This window comes from Pelobates fuscus, chromosome 4, assembly GCF_036172605.1.
Source record: "Pelobates fuscus isolate aPelFus1 chromosome 4, aPelFus1.pri, whole genome shotgun sequence".
In the NCBI taxonomy this organism is placed as follows: domain Eukaryota; kingdom Metazoa; phylum Chordata; class Amphibia; order Anura; family Pelobatidae; genus Pelobates; species Pelobates fuscus.
In genome coordinates, this window is record NC_086320.1 from 167,287,632 (window position 1) to 167,313,745 (window position 26,114).

Below are 26,114 nucleotides of genomic sequence, written 5' to 3' on the forward strand. Positions count from 1 at the left end.
TAAAAGTTATTTCGTAGTTTACAGCAAAAATGTATTGTTTACAAAGTCCTCCAATTTCTTTTCCTTTTTTTTTTCCACCTTTTCCACCAATAGTCGGTATTTATACGTTTTGTATTTTTTTTGCCCTCTCTTTTTCTTGAAGTGTCAGTTACATAATAAGTTCCTATCTAAAAAGAATTTGGTTTGATGTAAATCTAAATTTTTAAATTGCACTAATTAAGACCATAAACAAAGATTAAATTTTGATTTATTTCATATTAGTCATGCAATATACTAAACATTTATACATTTAGCTATAATCGTCCACCTTTTTACTCTTTTTTGTTTTTCTTTATAGTGCAAGTACTGATGAAACAAGGATGTGAACAATGAGGTCTATATCCCTACAAGGTTTCAGACAAGCCCTCATCCCCCAGGATACTTTTCAACATGCCTATGCAAGATGCTGGCTTTCATGTTAGACATTTCTTACTAGCACATTGGTCTACGCCATTTATCTTAAAAAGGGAACTATCACTTCCAGGATTTTTTTTTATATAGTTTACTGGTAAGATGGGTAACTTCAAGGCACAGCTAGGGCACACCATGCTAAAAAGGAATATAAATAATGGTTCCCTTTTTAAAGGGAGATGGCATCGATCAGTGTGCCAAGGATGTTCATATATTATAGCAAATTTAGATTTATCTTGGGGTTGTTAATAGTAGAATTTAAATTTACTATTTAACAAGACCAAACAAATCAGGGTAGATTCACCGATTTAGCTAACCAAAAGGTCACTAATGCCTCGTTTCCACTGAGCGGATCGGTTCGGGTTGGTACAGTTTGGAAGGTTTAAAATGGACCAGCCCATTCTGGTGAGCGTTTCCACTGCAAGTCAGACCTTCAGGGCCATGCAGGGTTTAGAAAAAATGCTCTTCCTGTCCACCATTCAATGGATTGTATAGTAGCTCCGCCCTAACCGAACCGTTCCATTTTCTATGGCCCAACATCTGAAGCAGGACCCTGAATGGATTGGTACGGTTCGCTTGTATGGACCACTTTCATAATGGAAACACCCAAAATAGCGAACCGTACCGAACCGATCCGCTCAGTGGAAACCAGGCATAAATGTCTGCTCCATTACCCCTAAGACAGCATTTGCGTGGGATATATGGCTGAGAATTATGGTAGTCTGCATACTATATCAGATAATTCCACATTGTCATATTATAATATTGTATTATACGATTCAAAAAATTTTCAAGAGCAAGAATCTTCTTGATAGAACCGCAAATAAGAAAGTTGCATTGCATAATTAAAAATAAATATACAAAACAGAATACAGATATGTCCCAAGTACTCATTTCTTCATTTTTGTTTTGTAATAAACTTAATGTTGGAACCGAGAGGGTCTGGCACACAACCTGGCCTATTCCAGTTGGGATGCAAGTTACTCCAGAGGAGAGTGGGATGCTGGGCTGGCTAAATCCAACAGTTGTGCTCTCAGCAACAAATGGTCCATTCATGAGGCAAAAAAGTGTCTGTTTGTAGGGCTTTAAATTCTACAGTAAAATGGAGAGCTGCTGTCTCTCCTCCCTCTCAGAGTACAGGATGAGGAGGATTGAGAATGGTTGGACATGGTACATGTTCTGCTATCAATTTGGTTTTTGTAGAGTAGGAGAGAGCTCACAGCTGTTTTAAAATTTCAGTCATATGTTAGGTTTAACTGTTTGCTTGCATGGGAATCATCAGCTAGGTATTAAAAACCTGACGTGCAAGGCGTTAAAGCAGCTTTATTTAGTTTTATACTAAAGATTGTTGCTGAATAACATTTCAAATAAAATAAACACGTCTCTGAATGCATTCCTTTCTAAATATAGCCATTTGTATAACTCACAAATATTACAAAATCGAGAGGATGCACAATGCACACCAAACGGTGTTAGAACAGTGATTAACAAACCATGCAATATTTAACGGATACAGTGTTCTCTTTTAAAGGTATAAGGTACGATTACTTTAAAATTAACTCAATACCAGCTACAGGTTTCATTGAGGGTGTGTGTGTGCGCGCAATATATGCACATTACGCAGTCCAATTAATGACTTATTTACTATGCCTCCTCCACATCTCGCAACAAAAGAAGCATCTGGTTCCCTGTCAATTACCTTCATGAGCGCCACACAAAGCTTGCCGACAGAATCTCAAACTCACACGTTAACCCACCAGATATATATTGGCGCATCTTACAGGTGGTTAAAAATAGTTGCCACATAGTTCCATGGAGAGACAACTGAGGTATACTAAAACATTCACCTTTCCTACAAAGAGCTGGCTGAGCATGATGGGGGCTTGAATTCACAGAAGTCAGAGTGGCAGATGTTACCTGGCTTTTCAGCAGACTAAAATCAGTTTTAAAGTAAACCACAACACAAATAAGCATTAATGGTATTTTTGAAAAGTGTTATGTTAAATTATATGTGTTCTTGCAATGCTCAGAAAATTCTAACTTAAGAATGTGATGCCCAGCTAAATAAATGCAGATGTATGAGCAATTCTTTGTTTACCAATGTGCAGCTGTCCTATCTGGTTGTCAGAGGGTTAAACTATTTCCTTGGAGAGTAACATCTAATATCATAGCCCAGCTGTAGGAGTTCTGTTTAGGGCTACATTTAACCCTTTCAGATTAAAGTAGTGACAGCCTTGAAATTGTTGAAATAGCGAGACTCAACACATGTAAACCATGTCACCAATCAGCTGGGCTGAAACAAGTGCAAATAAGGGGCCTTGTATTTGCAGGACATCACATCGCACAATTGTGCACTTAACAGGACTACAGGCATTCCAAGTAAATCTTTCCACATATTAACTTTTGGATGAGGTATATGCTTCAATCCAAAGTGTACCTTATTTTACTACATTGAAGCAAGTTACTGACAAATGTAAAATCTATGCAAATACAATAGTAAAAATAAAGAGCAAGGAAAGAAACAAAAACATGTGAGTACACATCACACAGTTAAATGGTGTGCATCTGCTGGTATTGCAAAATCTCTCTCTCAGCTAATCAGTTTCTCTCCCTTTGCTGCTATGAGCCTCTGAACATGGGGATGCAGGCCAAAGTACAAGGCAAGAACATTGGCAAACTGTTGCTGCAAGAACATCACCTCCTCCTCCTCCCTTAAGTGTGTAGCTCCAGCAGGCCAATCATGGCTCTGCCAGCAGCTGTCCCGCCTTGTTGAGCCTCACTGAGTGACAGTGGTGTTCTGTTAAGCAGGAGGCGAAATCCATCACAGAACAGTGAGAACTGCATGCAGTGCTGTCTCTGTGTATCTGAAATCCTAGGCCCTGCAAGACACAGGCTGACACATGTGCAGTTTATCTACTCCTGTTCCCTCATAGGGAAAATAAAAAATAAAAACAATATCACAATCTGTAAATCAACTAGTTCCATCAGACAACATTCCCTGCTGCTACCCCACCCTCAAATACAACTACTGTATCAGTGAAACTGCATGTTAAATCAGATAGACTGTAGAGTGCAATCCCTGACAAAATGTTATCTATAACGTGCTCACCATCCCCCCCACCCCAATAAAGTGCACAAATCACCTATTGAACTAACAGAGGGTCAATGTAGACACGTTTCACTGAAACTTTCATTAAATGTGTGCACTTCAAAGCTTGAAATACTAAATCATAATACATTTAAAATTTAATGCAATGCCGATGAACAAAAGGATAAAGAGTAGTGACGACAAACTATCATATACCTTGCATTAGAATTTAAAAAAAATACAAATAATAATTAAAAAGGCCTCTCATCCTTTCGACCTTGGACTCAGTTTGCTTCATCTGTGTCTTTGGGCACATTCTCTTTACTAACCATTCAGCACACTGCAAGCTCTGATAATAATAGTTAATGTTTACTGAAACCTGTGAGTGAACTGTACTAAACCTGATAGCAGAGCCTTGCCTTTTTCAGCCCTCACAGCATCCATATTGTCCAATAGCCACACAAACACATCTAACTTCAAAGAGCTAACTGCATTGTATGAGAATGGGAGGCAGAAGAAAAAAAATACATGAAATACATAACTCCATATCAAATTGATTAAAGAAATGAAGGCAACATAATCCATATCCGTTCTGGTTTTTTTTTTCAATTCACCAATAAGCAACATTAATGGGGCTTATTAGGAGTTTTGCTGATTTGACAGAGAAATTGCCAGATTTAGCCCAAAATAGCCAGGTTGTTGAATTCTACTATTTTGGGCTAAAATCACTTGTTAATTTGTAGCATTCTGTTCTTAAGGGGTTTATTCACTACTCTCTGAATTGTACTGAAGTGAAATTTGGCAAAATGAGCTATTCTTGAGTTTTGAGTTTTTTTGCAGTTTGGATTTCAATGTGGCGCATTTCGGCATTTGAAGAATAACCACCAAAATGAGATCACCAAGTCCTCCGTCCTTCTTCTGCGTTTACTGAAAATACACACATGCAAACAACTCATGGGGCTGATGCATCTACAATACAACTAGTTTACCTTTGACCTGGAGAATTTTAGCACTTCAAAGTCTAAAAGAAAGCTGTAAGATAATGTACCCGCTGTATAAACTGTAGTATATGGTCAAAGGAAAAAAAATAAATAAAACTAGCTATTTATATGTGGGACACAAACACCACTGGAAAAGTCCGTATTTCCTATAAATCATTTCTTATGAAAAGCATAAAAACTAAAAATATGTGAAAGGCTTGACATACGACTGCTTCCATTTCTACAGATTCTCAATGCTGTCAGAGGAAATTGTTTAATTCCTTGAGTGTTCCCCATTCCCCTCAAAAATAAATAAATCATAAGAAATATTAAGGATGCTTTCGGACAAGCAGTGGATGTCAAGTCCAGCACTGGTCTCCCTGGCAGCCAGAGAACTAAAGAACAAGCGTTCATTTGTTGTAGGGAGGACCTAAATGTAACCCTTTGATTGCCAGAACTCACCCAGCAACAAAAGTAACAATACCCTAACAAGCACTGTCAGGAATAACTTTTAGAGTTTGTTTCTTTTCTCACAGCATGTTGACAGCCTGACAACAAAAGAGGCATAACATTATCTTCACGTATGCAGTTTCTTCTAAGAATATTTATGCTGGTATTCCCTTCCCCTAACAGCAGGATGCTCTCAGGTGTACAAAGGTAACATTTCATGTGTGTGAGAACAGAAACAGCAGCAATACAACCGCAGTCACCTTGGAAACGGGCTGCACCTTGTGTTTGCAGAACAAACAATGGTACCTTTTGAGCCAGTACCAAGCAGGCAGGGCAAGGGGCGGCCAAACACTCCTGTAACTTACAGAGATGATAACGACACATACTCATTTCCAGGCAGAAAGAAACACTTCAGGGAAATAACAGCGGGAAAGTTATACACACTATGAAAATGAAAGATGTTACTGGAGTGCCAGGGCTGTATATGAAAATGAAACACATGTAACAATCTGATAGGCACACTCTGCAAAGCAGATGACACCTTTCTAGGACAGAGATACAAGCAGTATTAGTACATTCTAGATCTATATAAGTTTCACTGGCCTGCTGGGGGAAAAAAATAGACTGTGCAACACTTGTCCTTAAGGTATTCTAGAAACTTCAGCTAACAAGATGTGAATTTAGGCAAAACATTTTTGAAGTCTTGCACAATTTATTAGAATTAGAAATGCACATCAATTACAAACTGATTGAAACAGACTTGTAGTTTTTTTTTTTTATTCTAATGCGAGGTATATGGTGATAGTTTGTCATCACCACTCTTTATCCTTTTGTTCATCAGCATTGCATTAAACATCAGATGTATTATGATTTGGTATTACAAGCTTTGAGTGCACACATTTACTGGAAGTTTCAGTCAAATGTGTCTACAGTGACCATCTGTTAGTTCAAGAGGAAACAAAATTATAATACAATACATCTTTATGAGAATAAAAAAAAAAAAAAATACAAATAATAATTAATCCACTGGCAACCATGTTAAATTAGTATTAAACTTGCTATGGTTTTTAGACCAAAGAGCCATGGCTCCAGATAAATTACTGGTAGTGTAGTAGCTAACTTTCTGAGCATGCAACTTGTTTGAAATAGGTGCAGCAAATAATGAATGTGTCAGTACAATTGACTAGCAAGCATTCCAAGGAAGACACCCGGTTATTGGTTTGCCTGCATTACACACTACTTGCGTTTTGTTTCTAAACAGAACTAAAATGGCAAAAGCAAAACATCAGGTGGAAGTGAGGCATTTTACCAATTTGATAATATTTTTGTAAAACCATACTGAACCCACCAATTAGAAGTAATCTGGGCTTGTTTGTTGTGTTTTTTTTTTCTGTAAAACCATATTTAAACCTCTAGAAGTGTTTAGCATCATTCCGCTTAGCAAATAGGAGGGTCTGGAAGGTTTAACAAGCCAGATTTTAAGATAAAACAGAAAAAAAAGCCTGATAGCAAAGGTGCCTCAGACACAGCTTAAAAGAAGCAACAGTTGGTGCCCGGAGCATTCCCCCCACCCCAGCCCCCTCCCCCTGTCTTCCATCTCCTCCACACCCTTCCAGCAACTATCACAAATCCTCAGGCCCTGCGACTGCCAGCTGACAGAACTGTTTAGTCAGCAACAAGAGGCAGATATACACAGATCTCCATCACTCCATCCACTCCCCTACCTCACTGCAAAAACAGCCACACTCAGCTCTCTTTAACAAGGATGCTTTTGGACTATATCTCTCACACATGCTGTATATCTGCATCATGCAGAGCCCATACATGGATACCCACATGGCAACAAAGATAAAAAAAAAAAAATCCCTGTAACAAATTCTCATGTTGATTACATACAAAATACCTACAGATACAGTAGCAGTTCACCCTTATGCAAAAAACTTTTAATTCAAATTAAGGTTTTAATTATTATATTACAAAATTAATTATATATATATGGATGAATAAATACAGCACAACAGAATTAATTTTCTCAGTGTTCTGTTCGACTTTTCTTTTTCCAGTACTCTGAATTTGCTGGTAAAATTAATTTTACAAAAGACTGAGAAAAATAGTGAAAGTCAAAAGGTTTTAGACCATTTTTAGAAAAATTTAATAAATACAAACAGATTAGAGATAAAAAAAAAATATATAAATAAAATAAAGGGCCATTTTCGTATCACTGATAAATCACCTGCTAAGAGATGGAGTAGACAGCATAAAAAGTTAGATGGACATGAGAAAGGTTTTCAGTGGTACACATGATGCTTCTAACATCATACATTTGATCACTGTGTGATGTTGAACTGCAAGGTTCCTTAAACCCTGCAGAGTGCGCCTACAGTATGAATTAATATGGATACATATTAAGACATTGTGCTAGATGAAACTAGAGAAAATTTGCACTTATTTATCAATGCAGGAACAGGACTAAGTTCTGACCCTGGATTCCAGTATCTACAATGACATAATGACTAGGTGCGAGAGCTACTAATAATCACAAGTCTCGTAATAAAGAACGATTAGCTTTTCTTTACAAACCAAGCTGGAAACTCTGGAAATGTTAACTTTCACAGAGAACACACACACACACAAAAAAATGTTTTTATCTACTTTCCAGCAAAAAAGATGTTTTCTGATTACTTAACCCTTTCACTGTCCAGTTTCCCAAAAGTTAGGATGCTAACAGAGAAGTTAATGGAAATCAGGCTGACATAGGCCAAGTTCCTCATCACCCCCTCTCCCTACAGTCATGTAATGATTCCTACTGTAGCAACTTCCTCCATCTTATGAGAGAGGCCTTCGTGTTTCACTTCCTCAGGCACTGAAGCCTGTCTAGGCACATTCTCTGTCTCCATCTTCTCACTCTGATTAACCCTTTCAGATGCTTGCCGTTTCATGTCTACAGAATGATAATGGATGACTAACTGACTGCTAATAGTGAGACTATTTGGTGCACTCAGCATCAGCCATTGTTGAATGAACTTAGTAGCTGTGTGTTCACTAATCATGGCCAACTCTTAGCAGACATGGCTGTTACATTTATTATTAAAACAGCGGTGCAATAACCTTTCCCTGATATGGCTACCAGGACCACAAGTTTTGTACAGCTTCTAGAATTTACAATTCAATGCTTAACCATTTGCCCTGATTAATAGCACAAACAACAAGTAAGTCACAGTTCCTGCTGGAAAAGTGACCATTAAATGTCGCACTTCAATAGCAACAAATCTTAGCTATGCTGATTATGTAAAATGATCACGCATGTTAAAACTGTTTTTTCAGTTTGTGATTGATGTGTAAATGGTTAAGTCGATATTTATGCTACAGTAGTTTGTACATTATAAAAGTTTGACAATCTCTGGTTGCCAGGTCACCTTGGGGACTACACATTTCCTGACGTTTCGTGGGTGATCCTCAGCAGGCATTGCTCAGCAGTCGTCCACATTATCACTGCCTACTACCCGGATTACTAATATGTACCGCATGTTCATGTCACTGCAACTGCATCTCACAACTTCAGTTCAAAGACTGATAAGTACCATGGTTCAATAAGGGCTTGCAGTGCAAAAGAGTAGGTGCAACATCTTGCCCTATGTAATAAAATGACATGCACTTCTCATCACCAAAGTAAATCTAAAAATAGTAATTACTGCTATTATTAGATCACTGACTGCCTAAAAACATATGACACCATGACAAACACCGAAAATCATACACAAATTAATAATGTGGTCCTAGGCAAAAAGTCTTGCTTCACCAACAAAAATAGAGCTTTTCTCTGATTCCACAGATCATAAATATTACAAAAGTTATTGATATACCAACCCATGAGAATCGATATGGAGCAACTCATCTGAATTTACATTTAATGTAGGAAAATATCAGAGCAATATACAGCATGGCATATATCCATCTTAATAGTCACCATTTAAATGGACCTCAGTCAGGTCTGATTCCCAGAAGAGTTAGATTTTTGTTCTTCTGAAGCTTGAGCAGATACTATAATGAGGTAATTTAACAGCTGAGCTATCTCACAGCTATATGTGAAGTAAGCTGATAACGTTGATATCCATTACAAATATCGTAATTTCAGAGGCACATACGGTCATGTTTTGAAATAATTAAGGCAGCAACACGTAAAAAGGATTTAAGATCGTGTCAATATCAAACCTTCAATTAGTGTCTGCTTTAGTAAATTGCTTTATTAATCTTAAGATGTAAGTTTTCCTTTCCACTGAAACCTTTTCCCTAGGATCTGTAGGTGGTTGTATTATTACTTTTACCCTTTGTGTCACTATACCCCACTTCCCCTAGAATGTGGGCTCATTGAGCAGGGCCCTCCACCTCTCTGTAACTGTATGTTCAGTTGTCTGGTTACAATGATATGTCTGTTAGTGCACCCGTTGTACAGCGCTACCGAATTTGATGGCACTATATAAAAAAATTAATAATAATAAATAATAATAATAAATACATTGACCAGTTGATTGCCCTTACACCATTGATCTTAAAAATATGTGGTTGAGTTATGCATCTATTAAAAAAAAAAAAAAAAAAACACGCTAAGCCAAATAAATGACTGTCTGAAAATGCTGGTATCTGATCAAACAGCTCTTAACAATAAAACGTGTTCAAAAACAACACAATCACCACACACACACAAACACACACAACAGAAAGGTCGGGCCTGTGTTTTAGGAGAAAACAAGGGGTTTGTGTTTAAGGTGAAAACAAGTGGTCTGCTTACGACACAGAACAACAAAAGGGTGACAGGGTATGCAATGTCCAGCCTGAAAACATTAAACAAATGTGCAGAATTCAGAGATGCAAATTCAGGCTTCCCAGCAGCAAGCATTTAAATACAGACTGGCTGAACTTGCAGAACAGCTCAGCCCTAAACACAAATTAAACACTGCCTTGGCAGAGGAATTTTACATGGCAAAAGCAGCATCATAAGCCCAAGGAATCACAGGATGAAGAAAAAAAAATAAAAAACACACAAAATATTCTGTTAGTCTAATGGTTACCTGTGTACCTCACATCAAACACTCAGGACCTAGCAAGCAACTTTCTCGAGATATCTAGACTATTCTCCCACAAGCCTTATGTAAGTTTTGGAATTTAGAATCCAACAGCTCAGAAGTATTTGTTTCTGTTCATTTGTCTCTAATAATTTAACCTTTGGCACATTACACACATTTTATATAATCACATGCATGATCCCTCATATAATTAGTAGTTGGTTTGTATTTTGTTTGTCTACTTTAGGCATGCTGGGCGTGTATGGAGATTGGATGTGTTTACAGGGCAGCATCACTAAAGCAGACTGGTCCAGTCATTTCACTACAATAAAGATGTTAATCAAAATAAAGCCCTTTGTCCAGAACTCTTTCAAATGGTGATCACTCTCAAGAACATTATCTTATCAGTGGTTTTCATGTCTGGTAAGAGCAAGAGTCAACGAAGGGTGGAGGGAAAAAGAGAGGGAAACCCATCCGTACCTGATTTTCCATCGGGGCAAGTGCCAGCTTTCTCTCCCAATCACCACAGAGGTCACTTTAGGATTCTGCAATTCATTAGCATCTATTAGAAGTCACTTCATTTATGAAACACAAAGTTTATTTTATGTAGAAAAAGAGAAGAGGGAAGGCCATCAGGAATTGATAAAACAAAAACCAACCACTCTCCAAATATTGCATTGTTTACAGGCTCTCTAAGAGCAAAATGTAATAAAGATCAACAGTACAATCAATATAATGGCTTAAAATAAATAAATAAATAAATAAATAATACAAAAAAAAAAAAATACAAAAACTTTTTTTTTTTTAACTTAAGATTTGTACATATGATATAACCTAAATTTCTGATGGAAAACTATAATAAAGGTGCTACATGTTAGATTCATATGATTTGCATGAATGAATATATTTTAGAATTAAACAATAAAATACCACGGCTGCTACTTTATAGGACAGCAAAATCTCAGCTCGTCCTGTGTAGTTACAGCTCAGCAATGTTGATAGACAGGCAGACACAGGGATAAGTTACCCAGAGCAATTTAGACCCATGGGACCTGTAGTGTTTAGTAAAAAGATACATGTGCTTATTATTTCTCTGGGAGTATATTTAGGCAGCACCCACCCACTGTCCTATTTATATGCAAGTGTTTACAGCTTTAAGAGGCATTGTACTTTAAACATACATTTAGCCCTTAAAACTAAGCAAAACACACAGCTTTAATGCATGCACAAAGGATCCCAAGCTGACAGTGCACTGTAGATTTATTCACTCACACCACATGGATACAAGAAAATCAGCCTCCCTTCCCAGAATCAGATGATCAACCAACACCGTAGATTCACTTTTATTTTGTTTATTTATTTATTTTTTTTAACTGGAAGAGGGAATATTTAGGAGTGTTGTACAGATTTGTAAGGCAAGGCGTCTGGTACTGTTTCAAAAGAAGTGCATGAGAAAGTGTGCATGCTGGCAAAGAATCAGTTTTGAAACCTGGCACTGATGTATAATTTACCTTTCCAGCATCTTGTTACCAGCCTGTGAAGGGATTTATCTGCTCCTGGAGAAGCCTGAACTACAAAGCAAGCAGGAGTGAAACATTGCAAAGTAACACTCCCATAACTTACTAACTAGCACATTAACCTCATCACTGCCAGGGAGCCAATATGATAGAATCACTGATCAATAACAGACAGTGCCACAGACAAACCCTCTCACCCCATCTAGACTGATTGTTTTGAAACATACTATTTACTGGTTAGTTATTGCACAGATTGAAAAAGTAACCAAGTGCTTTAGTATGTAAAGATCTAAAAAAAAACTGCTGCATACAATCTCTCATAATAATAATAACAGAAAAAAAAAAAGTCTGTCTGCATCTCTAATCATTTAGCGACACCAACATAATATACATAAAACGGCCAACTCCTTATTTATATGTAAGCTCGATCGAGCAGGGTCCTGTTCAACCTATTGTTTCCTGTAAGTTTATTTGTAATTGTCCTATTTATAGTTAAATCCCCTCTCATAATATTGTAAAGCGCTACGGAATCTGTTGGCGCTATATAAATTGCAATAATAATAATAATAATAATTTATGCATCCTCAGAATATATTGAAATAGGTTTCTAGATTACTCAATAGTCAGTAATCCAACTCCCAAAGTGCATTATTATTAAAGAAGAACTAATTTTTAGGACATTAACAAGTTGATTTAAAAAAGGGGGGGGGGGGGGAAGCAGTAATAAGAACACCATTTTTTCGGTTAGGAAAAAGAAAAAAAAAGTTGTTATAGGAGCAAAATACTAGAGATCTTGAAAGAAAAGTCCTGGAAGAGGGAAATGAGTTCCCAAACAGGAAGGGAGACAGGCGGCCCAGATCGTTCTTTACCGCCAACATCCTCTCCAAGAGAACCCACTAATTACGGAATACAATAGTGACGATGTAGCTGAATCTTTAAAAAAAAAAAATTACAAATCGAGAGGTGTCAGCACCCCAAGCAAGTATTCCAAGAGAACACACAGTGTGCCATTTGCCTACTGATAACACACACTCAAATTGTAAATAATATTAATGTAGTACATGTATGCAGTGTTACTGCATTCCCAAAAACTGAAAGGTTAAAATATCTACAGTATATGTACTAATTTGGGACTGATAGGTTTTTATATTTGAGGCCTAAATATCTGAATGGAAGGATAGTGAATAGCCCTGTTAGCTTGTTAGGATTTTAATAATATACAGGGACTTTTCTAAATAAAATTTAGTTTACAGAGTCAAATGTGAGTGTTCGTTAAAAAAAATAAAAAAAAAATATAATATACACATACACCACACCTGGAACAGTGTGTGAATAGCAGCAGAATCCATACATTGATTGAGAAGGGCAGTGGCAGTTACAAACTGATAACCAAGATAAAATCATCTATCAATTGTGGGACATTCAGTTTCCTCCCTGAAACCAAGCTTCATATAATCTCTGGTTGAGGTCCTAGCAGCGGCAGGAGGTTCACATGGCTTCTACAAAAAGCCTTTTGGAAGGGAAAAAAAATAAAAACCATTAAGATGTTCTGTTATCTCTACCAGCCTTGAGTCAGTACAGTATTGCTTAGACAAGCAAGTTGTGTATGTGTGTGCTTTTTGTTTTCAGTGAGTAACCCCGAATCCTACCACTCGCACATGGTCATCTGGGAGTAAAGAGAATAGCATTTCAATCATCTAAACTACCAAAATATTATCTGTAGAACTTTTAAAGTGCCAACATATTGTGATGCACTTGACAATAATCAAAAGAAGGCACAGCAACAGGACAGGTTATAGAGGGACAAAAAGCTGATTGGGTCCTGTTACAATTAACTTACAGTGAGAGAAGTTTCTCACTAACAAGACCACAGTATATATTTTATAAATCTACTCTGGTACAGATTTAAACCGCAGCTTCTATTTAATACATGAATATATGGTTGTGAGCACATAACCTTGAAGCAGGGCAGAATAGCTCACCTGGGTTATTCAAATAAAGAAGCCAAGCAGGGGTAGAATATACTGAAACATAAACCTTTCATCTGGTATAAAAATGAAGGTACCACATGAGCAGTAAGTAAAGATGACTAGTTCAAGGTCAAATAAAGTTGGCTCACAGCCCACAATGTGGCCTCTCTGAAACTATTAACAGAGCCAGGACCCTCGCTGGGACTATTTTAGGCTGCCTCAGTAACTCATCATACCTTCAGAGCAAAAAAAAAAAAAAAAAAAAAATCAAAAAGAAAAGATATTTCAAAGCAAACAGAACGTGAAAGCACCAGCAAGAAGACACTTCGGTCCAACTTAAATTAAAGCAATAGTAATGTAAGAACCTGTTTACACGCAATATACATCAAATGATGGCCAGACAGATATTAAATTTAAGATGTCAGAAACAAATGTAAACTTCTTCATTTATCTGGGACCTTATTAAGAAAGTCACACAAGCAAACCTACATAAAATTTATAAAACACAGACCTGTGCTGTGGTAAGGGTCATCTAATTTACCACATTCGACACAGACAAAGTGAGCTGGCATAATTACAGAACTGACCTCTGGAGACCCCGAAGAAGGAAAATATACTTGCTGCAAAGACGTGACTATACATGCTGACCCTAAACCTGTCTTTTTTCAAAAAAGTTCAAATTGTTCATTTTGGCTTGGGGGGTTAAAATACTTGATGAATAGTCATCAAGTTAAATATTCCACTTACTTTGCAGTTAAAAGCACAGGTTAGGGAAGGACAAGTGGCCTACAACATAGTTGAAACTAAAGTATCGCGATAACAGTATTTAGTTTTGAGTGCAGATGTACACAGCACCCGTTTGATACACATCCCTTCTATTCTCTAATATACACACTTTGCCCTAAAACATACACTGGAATCTCGTACCTATGATCTTAGTATGTAATTTGAATAGAACATAAAATCATGATTTTCAAAAACCGACCTCACCAACGTTAATTCAAAAGCCTGATCATTCTTCACGCAACATACATTTGTCAGCATGTTTGATAGAAACTTTTGACTTATACACAAAAAGTAATTTATACATTCTAGAAGTAAAAAGCTAAAGGAGTCCCAAAACCAATGAGACTCCTAATCTGGTTTTATACAAAGTCTACAATGGACATTGTGACAATATGGCACACTCTGGGATTAGATACTATTGCAATTTGTAGTACATTTTATCAATTTACACCAAATTTATTTCCAGGATTAGTTACATATTGTCACAATGTCCATTGTAGACTTTGTATAAAACCAGATTGGGAGTCTCATTGGTTTTGGGACTCCTTTAGTTTTTTACTTATTTTTTGTTATATATTGGGTCCAAGCCCTAGGGTGGAGCTGGTACCACCACTCTGACCACTGTGTTGCTTTCTTCACTCTTAGTGAAGATTGTTTACATACAGTTTCTTATATTTCTTTATCAATTTATACATTCTACCTATAGTCGCCATAAGGCAAAACATTAAAGAAACACAATTTAATCTTTCTAAAAAAAAAAAAATGTATATGCATTACTCTTGATTGTATCATTAGCCTTGGCAACAAGAGAAACGGGTAATAGAGCACTGTGCTTGGTTTCAGCTGCTCTGTTTTCTATGGAAACTTTAGGCCCTACATGTTACCATGTGTTTAACAGCAGCTTGAGAAGGACACAGACTTGTACCCGGTCTAAAGCTAATCTAACAAGATGCTTTCAATCAAGATGGACATGTGTTACCAAACTAATGCCAACTTGTTTCTTTGTCTCTTTTTCCAAATGTCAAAAAAGTTGCCTTTTTACAATTAGACCGAATTTAGATGCACAAGCACTACACTTTCAGTACATTATTTGCAACAAAAGTGTACAAACTTGGCCTCTTTCAGGTATTGTGTCACTACAGTTCCCATAATTCTCTGCCAGTCAATGTAGTTTATCAGTTGGAGCTAGAGGACACTGGTTTGATGTCCACGTTTTAATGCTTACACTGCTCTCTTTTGGACTCCTTCCTAAAAATCCTAAATATGTAATGAAGGGCATAAGGAAAGGAGTGGGACCTTCACTCTTTCTAGTTGTGAAAGTTTAAAGACTGCAGGTAAATCCTTGTCTATTCAATTACATGGTCCCAGAAACTCCGTGTAGGCTTTTAAGCTTCTGCAGCCTCTCTTGTTTGAATCACACACTGAGCAAACAGTCTCCACCCGTTACCCACTGCTTTTGTCTGAAGCACAATTTCACTAAAATCTACCTTTGTTCGAATGCAGGACTGCCAACCTGAAAAGCCACTGCACCAGTGAAAACAAGATACACCGGAATGTGTCTGCTCTGCCAAGGAAAATACTATATAGAAACTCCATAACAGCGATCTACAGCAATTCTGTAGAAACAGCCATGGCAACAGTTCCCATTTGAAAGCACTGGTTCTAAATACACAGACCTGGAATCCCTGATAGGTGTTACAGCGTGCTTGAGCCTAATAATATTTGTCTATCCTCTACTGTAGGACAGCATGTTGGGTTCTCATGCTGCTGGACTACAACGGTCATCATCAATAGCATAACTCAAAGCACTAAAGGATGTTGTCCAAGATCTTCTATTACTATGCACTAGGTAAAGAAAATAGACAAATAAATAAACCACAGCTGTTAACCTTAATACTACATACATTGTATTACACCCTCATCTCAAATCGCAGGACTAACAATCCTTGGACGAGAGGATAATTACCCTTGTGCCATCAGTAACTAGAAAGCAGCAGACAGATCCTTCAGCTCTCCAGAATTGCCTACTGCTAATCTCCAATTACATCACATCTGCTGTCCCCCTTACTTTATCCTTCTACATCAGATTATTAATGTAGATGAAGCCATAACCAATTAACCTGAACACTGCAACACACACACACACACACACAAAAAAAAAAAAAATAAGTATGAAATCCCCACATACTGACATGAGCATACTGGAGGGGGTGAGACAATGGGATGTTGCAATGCTTGAGGATCAAACCCAGGCAGACTGTCATGTGGATTTGTCTACATCATCTTGTTGATTAGAAAATCTAGTTGCACATTTACGTCTGATAAGGTATAGGAGGAGACAGCTTTATGGTGGGGATAAGACACAAAACCATGCAGGGTAGGCATTGCATAAAGCAAATCATCCTTGACAAAATAAACAGGATTTTGTACCCGTTTAGCAACCAATGTCTCAGAGTCCTACAAGGGGTTGATATTTTTCACTACTTGTAGAGATACTATCACCTTGAACCAAGGACAAATGCTTTCTAACATGACCCTGTATGAATCACCTTCAAATGACTTTTTGCTAAAAGCAGAGTAGATGCTTGGACCACATTATTAACGGTCCCTAGTTTTGCATGAGAAGTCTCAGCAATCAACCCTGGTTTTTATGATTTTCCAGTGTCTAGGCTCCTGTTACAGATTAACTTAAATTCACAATTTAAAAAACAAACAAATAAAAAAAAAAGCTTCACAAAAGTTAATCAATTCAAAGCTAAATCTTTTTAGCATGAACCAGTAAAATGTTCTGTCCTCTCCACGCCTCCATCTTATTGTGTGCACCATACATCCTTTACCTGATTGAAGATAACAGGATCAAGAAAATGTCCCACCCTTTACTACTCAACATGTCAGAACAATGATTCACTTTACTTTTCTCATCTCTCTCTAGACTGCCAGGTAATAAACCGAATAGAAAATCTCTCTTTCCTTTCAGCAGTGGGAAACTTATGGTGCCGACTGCTTATCCCACTCTATTTCCAAAAGGGTATTCACTGCAATAATGTTCAAGAAGTCATTTGCATTTCTATGATGCCTCACATGTATCAAACCATTAGCATCACTGACACTAAGCTTTGTTTATGTCAAAAAAACAAAACCTTTCATGTTGCAAGTAAGACGCTTTATATCTGGAGGTATCTGTGTTACTATATTTCAAGAACTACCCCTCTAAAACAATGTCGGGAAAGAGCCAGATGAATGAAAACTGGAACTGGGTGAAAACAAATGCTCTCAAGCTGCATCATAAAATATTATATGGTAAAAACATAAAACAATAGATTCCAACAGTAATGATGTGGTAGCTAACATCCTGGCAATTTTTCTGTGCAGAAACTAAAGTAAAAGATTACAAATACCTTGAGTATTTTTGTTCTTAACCAAAATACATGCTGTTTGTCTGCAATATACATAAAATGCATTAAAAGGAACACTATAGTGTCAGGAACACAAACATGTATTCCTGACACTATACTGTTAAACCTGCTATTTAAGACCCCTGCCAGATCAGTGACACCTTATGGTGTAAAAAAACTCACCGTATTTCTTGCTGTGAGTGGCCCCTCCTCCATGGCTGAGATCATCAATCTTTCCCATAGGAAACCAAGGGAGGCTATTGCACACACACAGAAAAATGCCACACTGCACCAATCAGCATCTACTCATAGAGATGCATCGAGTTAATGCATCTCTATGGGGGAACGTTCAGCGTCTCCATGCAGAGCATGGAGTCAATAAACGCCAGTGCTGCACACTGTGCAGCGCTAACACAGGAAGCACCCCCTATTGGACGTCTCAGTGACTGTCATTGGAGGTGTTACTAGGCAGCAATGTAAACACTGCCTTGTCTATGAAAAGGCAGCCCTTACATTGAAAGACCTGCAGGGACAGGCTATAGACACCAGAACCATTACATTAAGCTGTAGATGTTCTGGTGAGTATAGTGTCCCTTTAAGTTCAATGCAAAAATCGTTTTTTATTATTAATTTTTTAAACAGCCCCACCTTGTGCACAAGACTTTAAACTTATTGTAAAAAAATATTTGTAAATTTATTAGAACAAATATATACATTTTCCCCTCCATGTATTAAATTAAAACCCAGTTTGTTACAATACTGCATGATGGCCCATGCAGAGATAGGAGGGTTAAATTTAGCACACTTCTATTTAGCTGCTTAGCAACACTTATCCTATGACCTTCAAAGCCCTACCCTCTTTTAAAAGGGATAATGAATACAACCATCCAAAAAGGACTTAATTTTGTTTGTTTAATTCATTATGAGGCGACGCTTTCAATTCCATGGGTTACGTTGAGGGCCAATGGGGGCAATCAACACAGACATGTACCTTGCATGCACACACAGGGAAAACTAACCAATTATTTGCAAAAAAAACAACAACAAAAACACACAACACAAATCAAGTTGCTTATGTTAGAGTTACAAGCATGAAAAAATATACTCAACTGACAAATTAGTCCACATCACTACCATATGCTGTGTCAAAGTGGGACTAACATGAAAATGCACTAGTTGTCTAGAGATAGGAGCGCCCCTAGATAAAGATCAAATCAACATGCAGGTACCAATAGGTAAACAAATTATTTTCTGTTCACTGATGGGACCACACAAAGAATGCTAGGAGAAATAAGGTGTTACAGCACAGAAAGGTAGATTAGCCATTCACTAAGAATACACACAGGCAGGAAATATGATGCAGGCCTTTATACCTCTAAACATAACTGTGTACTACACCTAATTAAAGGAATTCATGAGACAAATTTGTCTGTCAAAGTCCAGAAAACATAATGCAAGGGTACTGTTTAATATCCTGCTACCTGACTTCAAAATGCCAGGCACACGTGGGATCACAATAGCGGGTTTGAGTTCCAGAACATTTGATCTAGAAACATTTGTCTTCTGATTGTTTGCTCCCAGGCTAAGGTGTAGCCCAATGCTGCAAAAAGGATGGAAAAAGTATACTGTTTTAAAGCAAATGCTCAAAAACAGGAAAGAAAAATCTGATTAATTTAGAAACAGGACTGTGGGGACTAGACTAATCCACCAAACTTAAAATAAATTTTACTAAATGTTCTATTGCAGCTTGGAGGTAATGCCATGCAACCACTACACATTTAAGCTGGTAATGTAAGATAACATTACAATGTTGCTGAACACCATCCTGTTTAAAAAGATATCTATAGATTTCATCCCAACTGACCTTTGGTCATTGTATTGAGGTTTTTAAAACATCCTACCTCCAATGCATGCAAGAGCCACATTGGCTGTGCATACATTTCAGAGGGTCACTTTGCAGCAGTGCATATAGTTAACCACCTTTAGGTCTAATAAACATTACAAAAGAATATTCATTCACACTGGAGACTACTTATGCAAACAAGACGGATGCTATCAAATCACATCTGATGTATAGGCATGAGCAAAACGTAGAAGATGTGTTTATCTCAACTGAAACTTTAACTTTAGAATTTGCAAAATTAAATAAATATCGACATAATGATTACAGAAGAATTTGTATTTAATTTTCTGATGTAAACACCCCCCCCCAAAAAAAAAAAAAAAAAAAAAACATAACACACAACCTTTGATCTTTAAAAGTACCCAGTTAATATTACTTAAACATCGCCATGCCCTTTCCATCTTTCTGTTAAGACCATAAATATACAACTTTGGAAGTGTCTGGAGGCTGATATTAAACACCTCCATCTCAGTGGGGTAAAGTAGCAAGAAAAAAAAAAAAACTTCCCTCCCCTAACTTAGAGCAGAGTAGTATGTTGGTGCTGCTGTGCTGGCTCCTAAGCCGTGTAGAATTTCGTAACGGAATGTGAACTGCTCATCCGGATCTGGGCTCGTTCTATCTCCTAACCAGTAAGGAGCAGGGGAGGACAGATCTGCTGAGACAGGAGAAATGCTCTCTCTCCTCCTCCTTTTATAAACTCATCAAGGATGCCTTACGGAGGCAGGCGCACATAGCAAATATAATTCCTGGGCTTCATAAAAGTACATGCGTGCATACACAATGTATGCAATGCACTTCTTCCCCCCCTAACACTAGCATGTAGAACAAATGCAACTTAGATGTTTTGGGTATTTTTGTGCATGTAAAGAGGAAAAAAAAAACTTTTCCTGTTTCACTGGAAAGTAGTTACATCTGAAATCCCTTCGAGAGAAGAAAGTTATGGATTTTTTGAGATAACAAATTACACCAGTCTACAACTTAGATGCAAGTGTAAAATATAGAAGTAAATAAAATAAAATAAAAAAAACACCCACACCCACACACAACCTCAAGTCTCCATCTTCCTCCCCAGAATGGCAGGCATCACAGAGGAAAGAGACAGCGAAGTGAAAAAAAAAAAGAAAAAAAAAAACACCCTACTTCTATGCTTCTTAGCAACCATTAAGGTCGCAGTCTCTCAGTCTCCTAAGAGACGAGTCCTGACTAGTTTTATCTACTTAGGAGAGAAAGGAAGAGGGGACTAGCAACCTCCCCACCCCAAACTTCTGCATAAAACAAAAGTTTGTATCAGCGAAAAAAAATTCAATCAAGTTTGAGGATACTTTAAAAAAAATAAAATAAAACAAACAACAACAACATCATATATATATATATATATATATATATATATATATATATATATATATAGATAGGAGATAAGTATAATAATTGTCCTGGAAAATGAGATGTTACGGATGAGTGAGTGATGACCAGCATAGCAAAATAAGCATCTATGGAAATAGTTGGATGTTGGGAGGAGGAATGAGGAAACAGTATATTAAGCACCCCCATCCCACTGAATCCAGCACCCTTCATGCTCTTCCACCCATCTAAAAAAGAAAAAAAAAAAAGTTTACCTCCTACCACGACTAACCCCCCCCCCCCCCAATCTGCTTTGATGGCTCCTTCCTGTACTCATGATGACGATAGTATCTTAATCTTGCTACGTGTGATTCCTCTGATGATCCACATTTCACAGGCACGGTACAAGGCACAGATGCTATGCAAACACACAACGATTTTTAAACTAACTCCAAATAGCTATCAGTAAAAAATGAAGTATGTCTTACATTAGGGCACTATGCCCTTTAGAAAATCACAAGGGGTTGGAAAGTTTGTCAAGGCCAACAGGCACGCATCCCCACCTCTCGCACACAGCAAGTAGTATCAGGAACAGATAGAAAGATACATGGTGGATGCAACACTGGGAAGGACAGGGAGGAGAAAGAGTCTGCTATCACAAAAAATAAAAATAAATAAAAAAAGCACTGACACTATACAAGCTACAATGATCCTAAACCAGCTACATACACACTATATAAATATATATATATACATATCAGCTTTCTGCAAGTAAAGGGTTAAACTAGCACAAGCAAAAACAGAAGATAAATAATACTTAAAAACTTTTTTTGCAATACTTTTTTTCTCTCTTACCTTAAAAGGGATGCCTTCATCTCAACTTTGGATGCACTGGAAAACGGTGCAAAGAAAGGAGGTGGATAAAATATGTGTATAAAAAATATATAATGTAACAAAAAGTCAAGTGAATATGGGGGGGGTAGGAGAAAAAAAGTTTGTTTAGTGTGCTACAGAAAAGTTTGATAGTCCCTTTTTCTGTGAGGCCACAGTGCTAACAACAGCACCATCCAGGATCTGGTAGTGCTTGCTAGTTAAAAATAAACTTTGCTCTACGAAGAGATGATCTGGCTGGATTCCTGAGCTCAGACGGTTTAATATGGATGAGCATCAAGGTCCTGTAGGCAAAATGCTGCTCTTGGTGCTGCTGCTGTTGCTGCTGAAAGCTGGTTGGTAGAAAGACTTTAACAAGGAAGGGGAAGGAGAGTCAGGAGGGCGGGGAGAGATGAGAGAGGAGGAGATGGGGGAGGGGAGGGGAAAAAAGCAACATCATCTCTCCTAACATTGGGTCACAACAAAAAAAAAGTTTTTCTTTTAACCTTGATCCACTCAATTTTACATCTTAATCAGTCTCACTGAATGGAATTAATATAGAAAGGTGATCATATGGGATGTGTAAAGAAAAGATAAACCTATATGTTTAAACACCCAAGAATACCTGTTGATTCCAGATGCTGAGTGAAATGACAAGACAAACTGTAATTTTCCATATATACACTTATATATATATATATATATATATATATATATATATATATATATATCAGATTGTTATTTAAATGCAGACTTTAAAATGCTTGCTATTCATCCCTGTGAGTTTTCAGCAGCTCCATCCTTTTGCAATTTCTGTGTAAAATGTCACCACTACAAAGGTCAAAATATATTTGCCTGGACAAAGCACAAAAAAAAGGCATTACTGCACACTAATCTCCACCCTCCCCTCTTGCCAGTGGTCCCTGCATGATGGTCAGTGTAATATGCTAAAGGGATTATGTGGTTCTTTCCTCAGCTGGTAACTTTTTGAGGTACTATTGCAGGTGAGGCTTAAACAGGGTGGAGCAGATAGAGAGAGAGCCTGTTAAGGAAGGAATTCTGTGTGGATGGGCAAAGTACAGAGTGCTCTTGTTATCGCTGCTTCATACACACTTACTTGCTTCTCCAGAGCAGCAAGTGTCTGAAAGTCTACCTACTGACCTCTGTAATGCATGGTGGAGGGGAGGTACAGGAGGAAGCAGGTAAAGCAGGTTAGGGACTTTTCAGAGTTTTTTTTTTTTTTTTTTTAAACTGCAGTTCACTTATTCTTCTTACTGTTACTCCCTCCCAAACCATCACGTGTTTCATCTCCAGGGGACGTGTTACTGAGCCTTGTGTGGCTGGTTCCTCTCCTCCTGCAGCCTGTTGCAACAGATAGCATCCTTTTCTTTTTTTTTTTTTTTATTAAAAATCTGCAGGGAGGGGATGTGTTCATCTGCTTTACAATTTCCTTTAAATGTGTCTCCTTTCTTACTATTATTGGAAAGTTAAGGAGATAGATAATTCAGCCATCATACACTTGCCACATGAGAAATTCAAATGACAGGGGAAAAAGTCAATAATTAAGTGGCATTTAACTTTCCTGCGATTTTTTTTTTTTTTTCTTAAACAAAAAAGTAGTATCAAAGCACATGTGTCTAATTAAGCACATTTTGGTGGGACTAGGAATGTAAAATACAAGATAAAGTGGAAATATTTTAGAAATCCAGGTTACGGCTCATAAAGCATTGAAAGTGTTAACCTTACGCATACAATAGAGACACCAGCCCACCCCTCATCCCAACTCATCTTACCTGCTAACACAGGTCTGAAATAGCCAGTTGGACCCAGGGATGGGTGGGGGAGGGGATACTAATGCTGCATTCAAATAGTAATGTATTATTTGCAGTTTATATTTGTTTTTGTCCCCACACAATATTGCACTGCACATTTCTTGGTTCATGTCAAGCAGTTAAATAATATTACCATTAATTTCCCTTTCCCATTTTGGTCACTGTCTTAAAGGAACACTCTAGGTACTATACAAACTTCATCTTGTTGAAGATGTTTTTGTGCCTTCAGTATTAAACCTTTTATTTTAATAGTTTGAAGGCTTGAAATATATATATTCCTGATGCTACAGTGTTTAAAAGGGTACACTAAACACCATAATCACTGCAGCATGTTTTCTGGAGCAAAGTACCCGAATGCAGTCTTTCAGATTTTTCTTCTCTTAAATGAATGTGTTCGGTTAATAAATATATTTTTAAATGTGTGTGTGTATATATATAACAACCCAAGCACCACAACCATTAAAGCGCACTGTAGTGGCTTTGATGCCAGGATTGCCCTGACAACCCCTTCGCTAATGTGTTGACTTATTACCTAAGGGTCCACTAGGCATTGTCCCTTGCCTTTCTGCAGGGAAGCTCTCTACCTGAGCTAATCCTGGCAATGAAGGCCTCCTAGTAGGAGTATCCAGCTCTCCATACCAGAAGAGAAAAGGTAGGGAGCCGCACCTGGCACATCCCGGTTAAGAAAAATAAGTCAAATCCTGAGCAAACAGTTTGACTTCTTACATGGGAAGGGGGGTTCTAGGGCACCATAACAACTACAGTACATGGTGGTGGTTATGGTGATTTGAGTGTTCTTTTAATGTACATGAATAATGCATTAAAAAAATTGAAATTATTTTATTCTATAAAGAATTCTCACTAAGCTGCTTCAAGCGCTTACAGCCAATTAATGCTATCCTCCAATTTGAAGGGACAATGTGAATGTGAATTTTTAGACTTTGGGGTGTTTTCAAGCCATGGTTTAACTGCAGAACCTAGTGATTCCTTGCATCATAACCACTATAGTAAGCTGATGTGATTATGGTCTTGAGAATGTCTTTGTCTTTGTAGGTAGCAGGAGATGCATTGGTAAGTAAGTACATAATAAGTAACACAGACATTACATACCATAAAGAAGTTCATGAAAGCATCTTCTGAAGAGTTTGGGTCATGATCACAGATGAAATGCAGTGGGTATGTATAGACTGCCACTATTAATCCTACAAAAAAAATAAAAAAAAATCAGACCCACATGATTACTTAATTCCTCAAAACATTTTATGTTTAGACACATAGCAAATATACTGGGACCATGCATTGCTGCCTTAGAGGTTCTTTTCTGTGCTAAATTTGACAGGGATGTTAGGAAATCTCTAGAAATACATTTTGGCGGCCTGAAATATCTAACTTGCAGTAACCTGGAAACGTGTGGCACAATAGGCTCTTTTCAGAGAAAAATGCAGATTTAGAAAGTGCTATTAGTAGGTCAAAACCTGTGGCTGCTTTCTGTGGCAAAAGGAGAGCAAAGCATAAATGCACACTGTTAAAGTAAAATACTTGTCTAGGATTAGGATCAGACTGACTACAGAATATACAGCTTTAAGGACTGTATACGTATTTTACAGGAGACAGGACAAGTTATACAAATCCACTTCATCTGCAATTACTGTGATTATAGAGCAACTAAAGCCTATTTCTTTTTTTTCATATGCAAATATCTAATGAGAGGCATATAACTGCTTATCCCATGATTCCCTGAGGCCACACCACAGTACAGTTATAGGATCCTCCATATTTTTCCTATGTACATTTCAATATATCCTGAGCATTAGGTGCACCCCATCTGATGTAACGCATGATGCCTACATACAGAAAGTTGCTCGCAAAAACATGAAAAAAAGGACTTAATCCATGAATGTAAGTACAATCTCTCCTGCAATTAAACAACATAATTATTTTTACTTAAGTTGTTATAGTGCCATAATACTATCTGATGTGTTCCAGCTTCCGGTTCCGCCCATTCTCTTGTTTTAGGGCTAGCTTCTACCCATGACTCTAAGCCTTCTGAATCCGAGAACTAGTGTACTTCCTGGTTCTAATACCAGCTTATACCAGAGTTTGGATTGATCTGTCTTTAAAGGGTCACTCCAGAACCCTAAAGCACTTAAGCTTGCTGTAAAGCTTTATATAAAGAGTGTGTCCTCTTTATTCATTTAGCAAAATGTGCAGAGATCAATAGCAATTGACACGTCTACAAATCAACCTGGTTACACCCGATTGGCTATCAAGCAGACACCAGGTAATGTTACTTCCTGGTTTTGTTAGCTCCGTGTAGCTAAACTCAAGAGGCAGCAATTGCTCAGAGCACCTGTCTTGCAAAGACTTCTTTCTCAATGAGCTGAGTTGGAAAGTCTGTGATTGGACAGTCACGTAAAGTGTGGCTGAAGTTAGAATGGGAGGGTTTGCAAAGGTAGCAGACAAGAGAAA

General features: G+C 37.5%; 1 protein-coding gene across 2 annotated transcripts in view; it reads right to left on the reverse strand.

Moving 5' to 3' along the window:
- Window positions 1-24,775, reverse strand: part of RREB1 (ras responsive element binding protein 1) — a 93,995-nt gene extending 69,220 nt beyond the window's left edge. Inside the window, exons 1-2 of one of the 2 annotated variants that reach the window (XM_063451757.1) lie at window positions 24,756-24,775; window positions 10,512-10,576 (exon numbers count right to left, since the gene is read on the reverse strand). In XM_063451757.1, the coding sequence (XP_063307827.1) occupies window positions 10,512-10,523 (12 nt within the window). In that variant the 5' untranslated portion in view covers window positions 10,524-10,576; window positions 24,756-24,775. Of the gene's footprint in view, window positions 1-10,511; window positions 10,577-21,798; window positions 21,863-24,755 lie in introns of those variants that run through there. The other variant, XM_063451758.1, reaches the window with a different exon arrangement.
- Window positions 24,776-26,114: the final 1,339 nt, after the last annotated feature.